Genomic DNA, 17,943 nt, shown 5'->3' with positions numbered 1-17,943 from the left:
CATTCATAAATGATCAATGTTCAATACACTCTTTCAGACTTGATCATTTTCCTGTGTTGGCCATTATCTTTCTGCACTAATGCTCAAACAGAATCACAGAGTTGTCTGTTTCTTCTATCTGTGGTCATTAGGATTAAGTAGGTAAACACAAATAACTTATCAATGGGCCAGATAATCAGAACATGCTGAGCTGTTGAAGCAGTAATCCTATTTGTGAGAGCTGCTTTGAGGTTGTTTTTCCAAATATCTTCACTTTTAGGACTAGATCTTTCTATGGTCTTCTCTGTATTTCAGCGGATAATAATTTGTACACACGTGAATGAAGGACTGTATTGTATTCCTGTAACTCTAATTGTCTTCCACTAATATATATATATATATATATATATATATATATATATATATATATCAGTACAAGGCCTTGATATATACAGTAACAGATCATCTTAGTTACATAATTATAATGACAGGAATGTATTTTGCTAAAGTAGAAAATGATCCAGTACTCAAACACAGGTTTGTTCATGTTCTAATATCGGGTCAGGAGATTACAATAGCAACGCTATTGGGGTCAACAATCACTCATGATGCTCTTTCACAAGAGAAATAGGATGGACAAAATCAATGTGAGTGTCCAGCCTGACACACAGGCAAGATCAATAAGTAAACACAGGCACAAAGATATACACACTTCAGAAGACAGATCTATGCACACATATGTGCCAAGACGAGCAGACGTGCATGTGGCCATACTCATTTATGCATGCATCCATACTCAAATACAAATGTATCCGTGTCAGTCCTACACATGTGCAGAAGAACTTTCCACTGTTACTCAATGACTCATTCAAGTCTGTGCAAAAATATCACAGCTGAGATGTTTTTTTTTTTTTTAGAAAAGATGGTGATGACATTAGCTTGAGGTTATGTTTTGAGTTTCATCTGCATAGCTGTTCTGGGAGCATTATGTCTTCACCTTGAGTCTGTCCAATGCACTGTGCGCTTTGCCTGTTTAAAAAAACATGTCAATAGAAACAAACAACACCTGCTTGCATGGGCGAATGAACTGCTTGCTCAAGAAGGCTTTGGTGACAGCATAAGGTTCTGTTTTGGTTCCCACTAAAAATTACACAGCACGTGCATGGTTTACTTAATTTCCTGTCATCAAAGCAAGCAAGAAAATATTGTGGTGCTGAAATCTGCAACTGAGCTTAAAGAAGATGAACGCCACTGGGGAAATCGTTCCATGTAATGTCAAACATTTAGGATATATTGTTATATATTGTAAAATGATAATCTACACAAACATTTCTTTCCTCACTTTAAAATACAAGTTCTTTTCTAGTGCAGTTTTACAGTTAAATGTCTGCATCTTTCAATCACAGAGGGATAAATATGTATATAATGATATGTGCATCATCAAGCTATAATATCTTATTGTTAACTTTTGGCTATGTTCGGACTTCAGGCAAAAGTGTCCCAAATCTGATTTTGTTTCATGTGTGACTTTTTTTCACTTCAGTGTGAAAAGCATGAATCACATGAAATCTGATCTATTAAATTCTAATTTGGGCCACTTCCATATGTGGTCTGAACATTTGTATATCACTCTAGATATCTGAACTGAGTGTGTTGGCTAGCAGGTCTTGTGGAGAGGCTCCACCAGATGTAGTTAAAAGTAATGCTTGGCATACCACATCACGACCCCACGACTCCTGACTCCGACACCCACATCCAGACACACATCCATAATTAATTAAAACACGTGTCTGTCTGTCTCCTCTTCCTTGTCCTCGTTATCTGTTCATCAATTCACTGGCTTCCACTGCACATTAACTTATAATTGAAGCCATGAACACTGGCTTCACTGATTCCTTCTGCACAACAGTGTGCTGCGTGTGACGTCTTTGTTATTGTTCTTTTGGACATTCATTTCAGCACTTTGACCAGTTCACAGTGGAATCTGGTATTGGACAGAGTAACATTTAAACGTTTAAAGAATAATGTGAACAGCTGAGCAGTAAATCCGAATTGAGCACAAAGGCTTGCAGTGTGATCGTAGGCTTTGTTCCTTGTTGCTGCAAACGACTGCGCCCAAGAACATTTAAGAGGTTTCAGATATTGTTGGGACTTGTCCCAGAACCTGTTGGTCTCTGGTAAATGATGGAGTTTACAGTGCATGTGCACACCCTCATACATACCACATGCCTTCTTCGCTTTCTTGGCAGCAGCTTGTTTCAGAGCAGTTGATGCTTCACCTCTCCTCCAATTCTGGTAAATCCTCTCTGGCCCTTGCACGCTTCCAACCAGACATGGGAAAAGGCTGGGAAATGAGCCAGCATCATCATTTGTCTGGGTTGAATTTAGTCTCACACACACACACACACACACACACACACACACACACACATATTCCTTTCTTTCCATAGTTGGTAGAACACTCATTGATGTAACACATTCCCCAACCGTCACCCTAACCCTTAACCTAATTCTAACCCTCAAATGGCCCTTTGACATCATAAGGACCTGGCAAGCTGGCAGTGTAGGAATTTCCTCACAATGATAGTTTATGTAACAGATAACAATTTGTTCTCTTAACTATAAAAAGACATGCATGCACACACACACACAAGGCATTCAAGCACATATGCACACAAACAAGCATCATTCTTCACGTTTATATAGATGGTCTTGTTTACTCCTGTAAACTTGGTTTTTGGAGCCTTGTATGTGGGTGCATTTAATGATTTGTTGAGTTGCAAGTATGTGTGTCTTACTGACACACTAAAAGTTGTACATTAGTAAGCTAAAAGAGTATGGTGGCTTTTCAGAAGTCTATAGCCACGGTGACCGGTAGATAAATCCAAAGATTTTCCAGTTATTTTGTTTGATTGTGAAAATGCCTCATAGGTGTCTCTGTTCTTTTTTGTGCAAGATCATCTTCTTGCCACAGACATTTAACATAAAATTATTGTCACTTTGTTTTCACATTTACAGTCTAATCAAATGAAATTGGACATACAGTGCAATCCATCAAGATGTTACTTGTTTGATTCTGGTAATTGAACCAGTAATTGAATAGAAAATGCCACAATGGACAACTTATGTAATACTAAAGGCCCAAAGTGGAGCGTCTCAATGTTTTGTTTTAACATGTAACACCAGTGTGTAGCTTTATTGTTGTGGAAACAGCTGAAGAACTGAGTGAGTCACCTAGAAAGCAACACTTACGCAAAACAGACAGAGAAAACATTACTTTTCTAAAGGATTTAAAACTGTATTTAGCTTATTGAATACATCTAGTGCTGTAGGGGACAATACAAACAGGCAAATAGGTAATAGAATACTAGGTAATAGAATAAAACTGTGATAGTGGTTTATACAGTCTATGGATACAACATAACCAACATCAAGTTTCACATTCGAATGGTTGAAGCTTAGGGACTGTGAATTGTAACAGCAAACACGAACAAATACACCTCTGATCACTCTCAGCTAAATATGATCATTGTTTCTTAATTTCAAGAGTAGACAACATTTTTATCATATTCATCACATTTGTGGTTTGGTTGAAGAGCTATAGCTATTCAGAAATGCAGGGAAACAGCTAATCGCTGTTTGTCTGTGGCTTTCTCACACTACAGATGTAATATCGCAAAAAACATGCAAATTCTCATAGAAAAAGATAAATAATGTTGTTTTTTAATTACTTGCTTAGAGTTGGTTTAAGGGCTCATGTAAAAACACTTAAACAAACCCTGTTCTGGATCACTTGCACCACAGAGCAATGTTTTAAATGTTCTCGGACAATGCAATACACATTCCTGCTGTCAGTTTCACACTATTTTACTGATTGACAGTTGGTGGTGGTAATACACAAAGTATGTATCAATCATCCTTGCAAATTTTTTATGAGAAACAAATTGCATCCAGTTTGTTAAACCCAAAGGATACACACTATTGAGAGTAACAGTGAATGTATCAAGAACGCACCTTTAAAGGCTGAATGTCACACTGAAAAGACCAAGTACACAGAATTTACTCCCACTATTGTCCCAGTTGCTGCACAAATTGCAGTCACCATGAGAAAACTCCTCTCAATCTACTGTTATAACATGTTACAATAACGTAGATTCTCTCGATACGATGAGATGTTTTTCTCAAGAAAACACAGCACCATATCATCTTTGTTAGAACCATAGAGAACTATGTTGTTGTAACAGACAAACTTTCAATGTGATATGACCACAAGTTGAACCGTGCAGGGGCATTGATTTCTGACAATCCTAAAGTCCATAAGGAGTTATTGCAAAAACTCACGAAGTGCGTGCATGTGCGTAGGTACAGGATATGTGTGAGCATTTTGTGAGGCCTGCTTAGATTTGATCTGTTATTATTTATACATTAGTCATCTTCATCTCTGCATGTGTAGGTGTTTGTGCATGCATGCAAGTCAAGAGTGTACGTGTCTAAATGATAATAGAACCGAACGGACATTTGCCAATCAATTCAGAGAGCATGGCCACAGCAGAGTTCAGTCAAAGGTTACAGGTGTAAAGTCTATCAGCTTTGGCGTCCGGCTCGGTCTGGTTTACATGTGAATTGTATAATACAAACTTAACAAAAATTAATCAAATGAATCTGTATTTATTTTATTCACAACATCCAAAAAAATACAATTAGTTTAAGTTGGTGTCTTCCCTTGATAGTGCTAAAAAAAAATGTTCTGTGGCCTTTGCTTTCAAATGCATCATTGTGCATTTAACTTAAGTTATGCAATGTACAGTAAAAATGTGTGTGGTTCAAACACAAGCTTTTAGTGATCCACTTTAAGATTAATTCTAAGGAGAACTAAAGCCATCCCAGACATTAAGGTTGGCTTTTGCGTGTTTGGTTCTTGATATCTATGTGTTTCCATTATTTTGTCCACTCCATTTGGTTCAACATCTCTTCATTGTTTAGCTACACAAAGTCACAGACTTTTTCCCACTGGCTGCTTGTCGGGAAGTGTTAGCGCTCAAATCCTGGTTAAAGCAATTATGCTTCATGCTGCGAAACCAAATCTCAGAGCTAGCAAAAACTGGTTTGGGCTGGAAAAGGCACCACTTTTGTGCTCTGTGTGTGTGTGTGTGTGTGTGTGTGTGTGTGTGTGTGTGGGTCAGTATGATTTAAGTCACTTTCAGGGATGCAAAGGACCTAAGACCAATTGATTGGGGATGGCTTGTGCAACGTGGAATGGGAGCTGTGTCCCTAGTTGGTAAAATGCTGATTTTTGGATAAGTGGTTAAAGTTAGAATGAATGTGAATCTTTGTAAATACTCTACTACTGTGTGTGTGCATGTGTGTGTGTTTCTGCCATAGGCTGCGCTTTAGCATACAATACCTACATGACTGTATATGGCATCAATATTGTTACTGTCTCTTTATGCGTCATTCTCTTTTCATTTTCTCACTCCCAGTTGCAGCCCCACCTGAGGTAAACTGCTTACCCAGCACTCTGTTCCCAGAGACATTTAACTTTAAATGACATTTAGTGACACTCTGATGCAACATGTAGGGCAGCAGGTAGTAAAGGACAGCTTTAGGCATGATGACAGTGTAATAGTCTGACTGCATTGTCAGTCAGAGTTAATCAGTGATTTTTCTGAGAGCTTAAGGTCTCCATTGACCTACTTATAGGAGATGCATTATGGGAAACAGAGGTCAAGGTAGACCACAAGCTAACACATTTTTGACATATTAAGGAAGAAACCGAAATGGGGTTTCCTGCAACTGGGGCCTTGCTTCAAGGGAAATTCGAGTAGGTGCAAAGATGAAAGTACGGTTTAGCAAGAAAATGTGCGTACTTCCTTACTGAATAAGTTCTAAAAAAAAACAACCAAAAAAAGTCAAACTTTTGTGGATTCAAACTGTAATCTGTAAGTATGAATAGAAAAAGGAGGGTGACATTAATTTACCTATGAACTATTGAAGATTGTTTGATTGTGGAACCATATTACTTACAAACCACATGACTTGTATAGTACCTTGAAATTTTGAACATTCATGGTCCCCAGATGATAGGTCCTAATGACTTTGGTGACCCCTAAATTCCACCAATATTTTATCACCATATGCCTGCAAATCAACGCTCCCATTAGTCTTAGCTTGGCTCTGCGTTTAGTGCTAATTACCTAGTGCATGCTGCATGATGATGCATAATGACATTAAAATTTAACTCAGTGTATCACACTACCTAAGTACAGCCTCACAGAGCGGCTAACTTGGCTGTAGACACTTGGTTTTGTGAAAATTTCCCTAACACAGTTTGATGGCAGTTTGTGGCTTCAGAGTTTTATTAGAACTTTATAGAAAACCTGATCTGCCTTCAGGAACAGTCAAATTATTTAAGACCAATAATACTCATCATGACCACTGTCACTTCTGAGGTTATAATTCTACTGTTGCCTGTGTTCAAATCTAGATTTGAGAAGAAGTATGTTGAACCTTTGTCAAAATGTAAGATTAACAGACTCAGACAAAACCACCCTGACTCTCAGCAAACTGAACAACCGTCACTTCTGCACTTTAGACCAGACTGAGCTTTACATAGTAACAGCCAAGGTCAGCGTCGTGCCCCGTCTTCTATGGGCTGCTATAAAACTGGAGTGGTCAATTTTACTTACACACATTCAGCAAATCATAGGTCAACCTAATGTTCACACCTTCTCTGCACACCAGGAGTCGTCTCTGGTGAATAAGTGAATCATTTCTTGTGGTTTTTGTAGTTTTTGTTCGAGTTTTATCACTCAAGCAAAGCAAAATGGTTAGACACGAAACCTAATTGAATAATCATGTCAACAGATTGAAAACACTTAATAGCAGCCTTGTAGCTAAACTAAAGCTAAACTAAACTAAAACTACTCTCAGAAAAGAACGGAGACAAGGACAAGGATCAAATCAACTCAATCAGCCAAATCTTTGCCGTCACTCTGTGACATCAGTCGCATATTTCACAAGGTTTGAAAAAAGAATATTTACGAGGTTTTTCCATTTGCTTGTCATTCATTTGCTTTTATGGACTTTCTAGTTTGAGATTTCACATTTTTACTGTATATTGAACTCTGTCATTCCCTGTCATGACTGTGTGTTCATGTAAGGTGGAAAAAGTGAAAAAACTCCAACACATATTTTGTGTGAGAATCTTTGTCATTTTGTACACAGTACAAAAAATATAAATCAGTGGTGTTGATGGGTCCATTTCCGATGTTCTTTACAGCTCTGTTCAGCTATTCTAAACTAAAACTACAATATTACAAACTACAATATTTTACTGTATACAAAGTTTGCAATAACCTTCTGACAGTACATCCTCTATATAGAAGAAGGTTCAGTACTAAACCCAAAGTATATTTTTTACCATTTGTAAAACAGAGTCAATACTGTGATGGTGCTGCACAAAAGTTGAGGTGACAGTTGCAGAGGCTGATATTGACATCTGTAGTTTCACTTTTGTTGAACCTTGTTAAACTTAAAATTGAAAAATTGAGCTGAAATTGTAGGTTTTGATGGACATGTTCAGTTTTGATGGGTGTGTGACAGGTTTTGAGAAGTGTGGCATCATTTTACAAATAGAAGCAACAGAGCAAGCCTCACCCATGAGCTCCCAAAATACAGGCAGCATATTAAGTGTCCCACACTCTGGACCACTGCTACACTGGGTTAAAGGACGCTTATCGCTCTGTCCCCCATGCAGCCTTAGGACTCTCCGACCACTGTCTGCTTCACCTCATCCCGACCTACAGGCAGAGATTAAAAACTTCTAAACCTGTGGTAAGGACCGTGAGGAGGTGGACAGAGGAGTCAAAGCTGAAGTTACAGGCCTGCTTTAACTGCTCTGATTGGGGCGTCTTCGAAGCTGCAGCAACTGACTTCAACGAACTTACGGACATTGTGACTTTCTACATCAGTTTTTGTGAGGACATGTGCGTACAGACCAAGACCATCTGCACATACAACAACAACAAACCTTGGTTCACACCTAACCTCAGGAAGCTGCGTCAGACCAAGGAGGAAGCCTACAGAAGTGGGGTCCAGGCCCTGTTCAAGCAGGCCAGAAACAGGCTGACAAAGGAGATCAGGGTAGCTAAGAGGAGCTACAGTGAGAGGCTAAAAAACAGTCTCTCAGCCAACGACCCTGCGTCAGCTTGGAGAAGCCTGCAGCACATCACCAACTACAGGAGACCATCCCCTGAAGGAAAACCTCAGACTTGCTGACGACCTGAACAGCTTCTACTGTAGGTTTGAGAAGCAGTCCTTCCCACCTCCCACCCACACAATCGGACACTGCAGTCAATGTGGGACTGCACTTCATCCTGCATCACCTTGATTCCCCAGGGACGTACGCGAAGATTCTGTTCGTGGACTTCAGCTTGGCGTTCAACACCGTCTGTAGACAGACAAGAGGTGGAACAGCTGGTCCACTGGTGTAGTCAGAACCACCTGGAGCTGAACCCGCTCAAGACTGTGGGGATGACAGTGGACTTTAGGAGAAATCCCCCTCACCATCCTCAACAACACAGTGTCTACTTTCAAGTTTCTGAGATCCACAATTTCTTGTAACCTGAAGTGAAGTGGCCCCCCCTACATAGACTCTGTCCGGAAAAAGGCCCAGCAGAGGTTGTACTTCCTGTGACAGCTCAGGAAGTTTAACCTGCCACAGGAGCTGCTGATCACATTCTACTCCGCCATCATCCAGTCTGTTCTCTGCACTTCTATCACTGTCTGGTTTGGATCGGCCACCAAACAGGACAGGCACAGACTGCAAAGGACAATCAGGTCTGCAGGGAGGATAATTGGGGCCGATCTGCCCTCCATACAGGACTTGTACCTGTCCAGGGTCAGGAGGAGGGCAGGTAACATCTCTGCAGACCGCTCACACCCCGCACATAAACTCTTTAAATGCACCACACCTACCTCCACTGCACATACTGTTGTACTTATATTGTTCCTGTTCTTATTCTTATTCTTGTTGTAGTTTATTTCTTACTTTTTTACTGTACATAGAGAGACAAGTTTCACCGGAGTCAAATTCCTTGTTTGCTTGTACAAACTTGGCCAAATAAAGTTGATTCTGATTCTGATTCTGATAATGTGCTGTTTTTGTACTTTTGTGTGAAAGTAAAGTGAACGTACAAATGTGCCAAAGAAATCACGGAATGAAAGTGAATTATTTGTCCTTTCAGTAGGAGTTGAATGGGTTTGTAGGAGTAGGAGCTTAGTAATTTGTTTAGAAAATGAGTAGGAGGGGAGTGAAATCTGAAACCTGTCAGTCTGTCAGTGGCACAATCCTCCTCCTCTTTGGGTGGGAGATTCCAAGACATCATCTATATACTAAAAATAGTTACAAAATGGCATTAGTCATTTATTTACCTTTCAAAACCTCAGTTACAAAAACATGGAAAGAAGAACAAGGAATTTAACAAAATTAAAACAACAACAGTTAAAAACAGTACAATATAGTGTACGAGAAACGTCAAGCACAATAACACTTTGAAAAAAAATTTAGAAGACAGATTTTCTTCCACTCGGACATGTCAGACACGTTTTAAAATATGCCTAAATTCACTCAGTGTATTCAGTGTCCTGCCGGCTCTGCCTGCTCTGCTGTCATCTCATGCGCTTCACGTTCAGTTTGCTGGCATGATTTGAGGCCAAATCAAAGGCCAGTCACAGTGACCTGATTCTACTCTACATAGAAAGATGATGCTTAACTTAGCAGGAGTTCCTTGGCACATGTTGAAGTTGCAGAGCTTGCTCTCATTTTAAACTCATAAATGTTTATGAGAGGCATTGAATGAGCAATAGAATAAAGTAAGAAACATTTACAGAGGCTTGGTCATATTATTGCTGATCTATACAGAAGTCCTCTTACATTGCAAAATGTAAACTGGATTATCCCTGCTGAGTTTCAGCTCAGCATCTTTTCAAGACAATGTAGTAAATTTATTTACTGTTTATATTGTTGCTGCTGTAACAAGAAAATTTCCCCCTATGGGGGATCAAATAAAGAAGTCTAAGTCTAAATACAACCATGCCCCTGTTTGTAAATGAAGATGTAGACTGCAGGTTGGGGTATTTAGAGAAAATTAACCTTATCTGTTTCAGCTAAACTGACAATTCAAGCATTGAATTAAACCAAAATAATCTGCTGAAAACTGTGAAAGACAAGCGCACAGGTTTGTACATGCAGAATCCACTTAAACTGTTTTGTTAATATTTTACCAAACACAGCTGAGATTGAAAAGATTGGCTGATGTGTCACCCGACATATTTCAATCTAGCTTTCAGTGAATATTCCAGTTTTAATATTGCTGAAGTTTAATGATGCTGATGAGATGCTGCTGGATTAGTTATTTCCTGCCAGTAAACTGAGGTTGAAGGGGTTTCCAGCAATTTAATAAATAAAGGTCAGTTTACACGTCATGGGAAGTTCTCAGTCTGTGTAAACAAACCCGAGAGAGCAACTAAATACAGAAATTCTGTAGTAACAACTCTGGAGAACTTATGTTTGAGAGACATGAGCATTTATAAGACACGGAGCATCTATAACAAGACTGCTTGCTTTTCTTCACATGTGGTTTGTGGTCCAGGTCCAATACACATTGACTTATAAATGATCCATCCATCCATCCTCTATACCACTTATCTGTCAGGGTTGCGGGGGAGCTGGAGCCAATCCCAGCTGACTTCAGGCGAGAGGCAGGGTACACCTTAGGCTGGTCGCCAGCCAACCGCAGGGCCAACACATAGAGAGAGACAAACATTCACGTTCACACCTACAGGCAATTTAGAGTCTCAAATCAACCTAATGTGCATGTCTTTGGATTGTGGGAGGAAGCTGGGGGGAACCCACGCAACCACGGGGAGAACATGCAAACTCCACACAGATCCAGGTCCAAACCAAACCGGGAACCTTCTTGCTGCGAGGCAACAGTGTTAACCACCACACCACTGTGCTGCACTAATTGTTGTTGTTGTTGTTGTTGTTGTTATTTTTATTATTATTATTACCATCATCATCTGTAATTTTCATTACTAGTAGTCGTGTTACTACTGTGCATCTGTTTACCCTCCACAGCCTACACCACTCATCACGTGCACATTTGTGCATTCCTTATTCAAAAGAAACTCTTTGTACTTTAGAATATCTATTGTATATATTTTACTGTAAATTTCCATTTTATTTATTCATTGTAAATTCATGCATTTATTTTATATTACTATGTTTTGTAGTATGTGCTCCTACTTTTTATATTTTGACCACAACACCAAGGCAAGGTCTTTGTATGTGAAAACATACTTGGCAATAAACCTGTTTCTGATTCTGGTTCAACTGTTTGAAAGTGTTACGCAAACTGTTTTATAAATTGTTGTTTTCTTTACAGATATAGAAACAGACATACTATTAGTAACAGTTAAGCAATCTTTTATACAAAGCAAAAATAGTTTTTCTGTGTTATGAAACCACTATGAAACCCATTCTCACACTTAGGAATGAGCTGTATTTAGCCACAGACTCAGAAAGATTAACGCAACTTTCACAACTGAGTGACACAGGCAGGGTGTACGAATGGGTTCAGTAATGTGATTACTTGACCAGTTCTGATGATGCTGCCAGCAATGCACTGCCATTAAGGTCAAGGGGGATTTAATCATATGTTTTCACTCTAAGAATCTAATCTCTGCATTGTAATGAATAAACAACAAAATGCACATCAATAGAAATGTTTCTCTATTCAGTAATATAAATTTTATATGCATGATAAAAGTAATTTAAGTCGACATGGGCCTGTTGCCTCAGAGTTTCAGGAAGTATTTCCATCTGTTTCCGCAGTTTAAACAAAAGGTACACAGCTGCTGCAACGGCCAAACCAGTATGAGGAGTAAACACTATGTCATAACAGCGAGTTGACCCTTTTCATTAAAAAACACTTTCATTAAAAATGACACAGGTGTAAATACTATAATGAATGATGGGCAGATTTAGCTACTTCTGTTTTAGGGTCCTGGTATTGTGTCATGGTTAAGTGAACAGAGATAATCTTATTATCTTATCTTATCTCATTAGTAACATCTGTGCTTTTCCTGTCAAAACATCTGTTATTCAACTGTTATTCAACTTTAATTCAGGCAACAGTGATGCAAAGACACAAAGACATGAGGACATTTCATTTGATTAAAGCATGACTGACAATGAATTAGATTGAGGAGGAGAAAATGGCTTTACCTGTTAAATATGGGGAAATGGAGCACAATTTCAAGGCAAAATGTTGGGTATTGTTCATAACCACATATCAAACACTCCATGTTTCCACAGATACTGAATTGCCACACTAAATAATGAGGATGCGCTACTGATAAGACATTAAGAATTATCCAACATAACGTGCAGCCACTAGGACAATTATATCTGAATTTTGAATATTCCCCTCAAATAAGGCATTTTAGTATTAAAGGAATAACATTAACGATAGCATTTGTAGTGATGTTGTAACTGGTCGCAGGGATTTTGACTTTATCTTTATTCTAATTACTGTACAACTAATAAACTGTAACACACAAAGACACGTTTCAAGGTGTCACCTTGCTTTTCTGTGACATCCAAATGTTTTAGCTCATGCACAAGCAGTAGTCGTAAACAGTGGGTCACTTCCTGTGGCAAATGTGGTAATATACAGTAGACCCAGACACCAAAGCAGACCCTTTAGGCAATTACTGTTTTAAATCTAAAGGCTTAGTTACCTTTATAAATTCGTCAAACTGCTTTCTACAGTAGCACATACTGATTATTGCGTGGCTCATGAGTGGATGAATAATAGGTCAGGTGAAGCTCAATGAGGGCACCTACTGGGGAGATGAGGCATGACAGGAGGCACAAAGTGAAGTACAACACCAATCACCTTTTATCTATTATCCAAATGAAACACCTGTAATGATTAACTATTTGGTGTCAGGAAGTGCCTCCAAAATGCTAACTTAATTTTATCCCTACCTGACTGTTTAGCCACCACACATACCAAATAAATTATTCAAATGATCAAACAGTTTCTCAAGACCTCTACCCCCACATCTGTCCAAAAACACGTTTGCCTTCCAAGTAATTACATTGGTCCTGTATTAAGATATCTTAGTTTGTTATGTTATTGTCACAAACAGATAAAACGTTTGGGTCTAAAGAACATATGCAACAATCTTATGTACAATAAAATCAGTGGTAAAACTATAAAAAGGGATTGCAATTAACAAAACTAACCCCAACCCTTAACATCAGTGACAGAAATTAAACTGAAAAATGTGACAGTTACGTAACAAATCTAATCCCATAGAAACCCAAACTGCTTCACTGGTCCTTTTAATACTTGAATAAACATTAGCTAGACAACAGCCACTGAAGCAGGTATTGTATTTAGGCATTTGCCAAGTATTAAAAATCCTTTGTTGTTGGTAACCTACAGTACAACACTTCTGCTGGAAGGAAGAACAAATCTCTGAAATTATAGTACATTATTTTATAAGTAAGTAAATTAGTGAGTTCATCCCGTTTCACTAAATTAGAATTTAAGCTGATTTTTCAGTGCAGTCACGTTAAGAGATCAAATCAAGGAGAGCACGTATTTGAAATTGTTTTTGTATCACATAAAATGGTGTAAAAAAAAATGCAGGTACATTTGAGATATCCTTTCAAGACCTTTTTCAGCTGATGGTGACGTGGGTGATCTTATCACGACTTCCAGCAAAGAACATTTCCTTGTCTTGCTCCGTTTCGCAACAGACATAAATAACGATCTCGTATGGATCAAAATAAATGACAGCAGAGGAGGTGATTTTATTTTGCTGTCAAAAATGAGTGAAAAACACACTTTTATAGATGCAAATGAATGAAATAAACCGGAAAGATCATCACTCCAGACCTCGCAGTTTTTGAAAATTAGATTTTTTTTCTGATGCACTCACAAGAGTCTAGTACTGTAGAAATACATCCTTGATTAATCACCGGTATGAACTAGTGTTTTTATGTTTCTGTACATGTAATACAGTAACACTGATGTACTGTTCTGTACAGTTCAGTGCAGTTTCATTAATGCATTCAACTTTTCTTTTGTCCTTCAGGATGAATAAGGTTTATGTTATATTGAAAAACGTGATAAAACATACACTGTATGTCGGCTCATGGGGTTTATAAAACATCTATTCACACATGTTGTATGCATATAATGTAGTTCACTTAGTAAAAAACAAACCAGCTACTCCTCCCTACCCACATCAGAAGATTCCCATCACACTAGTGTGTAAGTAAGTAAACACACCATATTATACATGCTTTTTATAGGCATGGTGATCCAGTAGAACCAGTTGAACCTTTTATGCTACACTGAAAAACGCCACGTGTTCACGGCATTTCTTCGTCCATCGACCTGTTGGAGGAATTCAATCACCTCTTTTAACAGGAAAATGCTGTTCTTCTTCTATTATTTGCAGATTAATTCTTGGTTTGGCCAGAATTTTAATTTATTTAGTGAAATGACACAAAAGACTTTGTCATACATTTAAAAAAAAAAAAATCTTTTTGACAGAAATTCTACAAATCATTATTTCAGCACACAAGAGGCAATGGCACAGAAATAATCAGTATTTTTCACATTTCAACCTTATTCTTAAATGCCATTGAATGCACTGGAGAAACCCATCTCTCATAGCCCTGAAAATCAATTTGTGGGAAAAATGTGAAAAAACAGATTTGTCCTCTCTGAAACACCAGCATGCAGCCGGCAAGAATTCTGTTGACGAAACAGTCCATTTATTAGCTGTTCCTGGGCTTTTAATCGTATCACATGGTATTTATCTGCAGACAGAGTTTATCTTCTGTTATTTCTCTGACCAAGTTTGCTCTATCCAAGGTCAGTAATGAACTTTGAAAATCAACTTTTAAACCAACATGGACATGAAATCTTTAATGTGCTCAGAAAAAAATTGAAATTTGAATGTCTACTTTTCCATGGCGACTGGACAAACCCCACCTGGTAATGAAGATTGTGTGACATGATTGAAAGCTCTGGAATACTAAATGGACCCTTGGCTATATTGCTTTACCAACCACGTTTCCAAAGAATGAACTTTGAAACTGTATTTGAGTGATGTAAAGTGAATCAAAATAATGTTCCACAGGTTAAAGAAGGACACTATGAATTAATCAGAAAGGTTTAAATGTTATGAGACACAGATTCACAAGACATGGAGTTTACAAACAGGTTCGAGTCAGTAAAGCACAAATGCAGTATGTGTGACTGCATTTCCTGTAAGCGTGGTGTTAAACCAGCTGCTGAACAAAAGGACAAAGTTTAGAATCATGTTTTTGTCCAGTTTCAATTTTAAATTCCATGAACCTCACAGAGCCTGTCTGGCGGGAAGGCAAGTGTGTGTGTGTGTGTGTGTGTGTGTGTGTGTGTGTGTGTGTGTGTAGATAAAGCAGGCTCAGTGTCGGCTCATCCTCTGTTCAGGACTGACGTTGGTTTCAGGAGATCACTGCTGCAGGTGAGTCTCAGTATCTTTATCTGCAGATTTTAACTAAGTGGGTCACAGCTCATGTTTCTTGTGGCCAACTTTAACAGCATCTTCCTGCGACTACAGGCACTAAACATTTAAATTCTAATGACTTTATGTTATTCACTGTTATTCAGACTGACTTTAGGTAACGTAGAGCTTGCTGAGTCACTACTAAAAATGTCAGATTGGTTTCATGTCTAAAGAAATAAGCTCTTGACATGATGATGATAATGATGATAACGATGAATTGGTTTGTGATTCCAGTGTATTTGGACGTCTTCCCACGCCAGAATGTTTTCCTTCTTGTTCTTTGCTTTGCTTTGCGCCGGCTGCCTGGCAAGACGTAAGTTGTTTACCCATCTGTTGAGTCCATTTGGCACCAGCTTCATACTTAGTCACACAAACATTGAACTTTGAATAAGATGAGTTGAGTCCAGAGGCAGCAGCTTCCTTCTTGTCCTTCACATAATAATCATATGTTTATATATATATTTTATCTCTCCAGCTACCTTGGTGCACTACTCCTTCTCTCGTGCAGTTGGAGGTGGTTCTGGCACTTCTTTCTCCACAGAGGGAGAAGGAAGGATCACAGCTGTCAGGGTCTGGGAGATTTCCAACTCTTATATCACTGGGTCAGTCTCCCATTGTTGTTTTCCTGATGAATTATGGACTGTACAAAAACTATTAGGGGTGATAGGGGGTCAAATTCCCCTTATTGTTTCAAAGGGATTCTGTGTTTATCACTTCTTTCTGTGCATTTGGTCTCTTGTCTACCTGTTCTTGCATGATTCATTAAAATGTCTTGCTACAATGGTCTCTATCTGAAAATGCTTTTTTTATTTACTACCATCACCTCTCCTTGTGTATATTATCCTTGGTGTTTAACAGTGTGTTTGCTTCCTCCTGTCTCTGTCCTTGCAGTGTCCAGCTGTGCTACGATCACATTTGGTCTCCAAGGATTGGTCGCACATTTGGCAAAGCGCACGAGCTGGTGCTGTACGACGAAGAGGTTATTATTCAGGTCAGAGATTTCACTGATATTACAATATTAGTTTGTTATTGTTCTAGGGGTAATATTGATTATACAATGTAATTTATTTCTACAATAAATTAACCATCTAGATGTAATACTTGTTGACAGTTAGAGATGTGATGGATTTTATATTCATCTGTCATTATGTATGACATCCATAATTTATTTCCATATTGAGGACTAACCACATGTAACAACTGTAATAATGTGCTCACACTGTCATATTTCAGGTCTCTGGAAAATACCACAGTAACTACATCTATCATCTGATATTTGGGACCTCCAGAGGGCGCTCTCTGATTGCTGGCCAACCATATCAGGTCTTTACCTTCACTTGTTTTATCTCCACTTGTCAAGAATCATCAATACCCATGCTAATGGTCACATATTAACTTTTGATGTTGTGTCACAGACCTCCTTTAACTTCTACCCAGTCCATGCGGACGCAGAACTCAGAATGCTGAGTGGCACCTACAATGTCAATGGGATTACTTCACTGGCAGCTCACTGGGGAGTGGTCTACATGGATCAAGGCAACAGCAGCGACATTAGCACATGATCAAAGACTGAATAAGTGATAATAATCCAATACTGATTGATAACCATAAACTTTAATCAACCTATATACAACCATTAAGAAATTATTCAATCTACTTGATTGGTGCTGCATGTATTAATATAAGTGCACTGGTTCAACAATGTTCAACAATGACAATAAAAACAGAAATATGGTGCCTGCTGAAGATAAACTCAGTTTATGACCCTGTGTGGTGCTGGTAAATAATGGGATGTTGTACAAATACATTATAGTCGATACATTTTCAAATGTTTTTTAAATGATGACATTTTTCAAATGAAGGGATTTTAATATAATATAAGCATTTTGCACATCTACGGCACTGAAGGAAACAAAGCAGTGACTAATTGCACTTCAAACATGTCAAATGCAGCTTGTTGACTGTTAACTGTAAAGATGACAAGAGTAAGTCTAAGTGTACTCAGTATCTTCATTCTGTTTTTATGTCCTGTATTTTACCATTTTCTGGGAAAAATGCACTTAATTTTACATGAAATTAAAAGTTACTGGACACAGAGATGTAGACACGGTGACTGTTCATTCCTGTGTGTGTGACACTACAGTATATACAATCTCAAACAACAGCAAAAATGGCAGAAATTATTTCTTTTCAAAAATTTGGTCCGTCAGACTTTTTTATATTTTATGAGCCAACCTGTGCCCTCAATGGACTCAACTTTACTACTGTTTAGTTAGATCGTGTAACATGCAACAAAGGTACTTCATCATGATCATATTTACAGTTTCT

The 17,943-nt window shown here is 38.4% G+C and overlaps 2 protein-coding genes across 2 annotated transcripts in view; one reads left to right on the top strand and one right to left on the bottom strand.

Moving 5' to 3' along the window:
- The window catches only part of LOC139204990 (exostosin-1a-like), a 436,963-nt gene that overhangs the window by 318,084 nt on the left and 100,936 nt on the right, over positions 1-17,943 (bottom strand). The gene's annotated exons all lie outside the window — the stretch shown is intronic.
- LOC139205600 (zymogen granule membrane protein 16-like) lies at positions 15,548-17,712 on the top strand. Its single transcript, XM_070835862.1, has 6 exons — positions 15,548-15,573; positions 15,850-15,928; positions 16,091-16,217; positions 16,507-16,606; positions 16,849-16,938; positions 17,031-17,712. The coding sequence occupies exons 2-6, from the start codon at positions 15,877-15,879 to the stop codon at positions 17,175-17,177; spliced, it is 516 nt and encodes a 171-aa protein (XP_070691963.1). The 5' UTR covers positions 15,548-15,573; positions 15,850-15,876; the 3' UTR covers positions 17,178-17,712.

The sequence above is a fragment of the Pempheris klunzingeri genome, chromosome 8, assembly GCF_042242105.1.
Source record: "Pempheris klunzingeri isolate RE-2024b chromosome 8, fPemKlu1.hap1, whole genome shotgun sequence".
Classification (NCBI taxonomy): domain Eukaryota; kingdom Metazoa; phylum Chordata; class Actinopteri; order Acropomatiformes; family Pempheridae; genus Pempheris; species Pempheris klunzingeri.
This window is presented reverse-complemented; position numbering and strand designations above follow the sequence as displayed.

Coding starts and splice junctions, on each gene's coding strand:
- LOC139205600 (XM_070835862.1), top strand. CDS start 15,877: ATGTTTTCCTTCTTGTTCTTTGCTTTGCTTTGCGCCGGCTGCCTGGCA. Junction 15,929..16,090: donor CGCCGGCTGCCTGGCAAGAC/GTAAGTTGTTTA, acceptor TTATCTCTCCAG/CTACCTTGGTGCACTACTCC. Junction 16,607..16,848: donor ACGAAGAGGTTATTATTCAG/GTCAGAGATTTC, acceptor GTCATATTTCAG/GTCTCTGGAAAATACCACAG.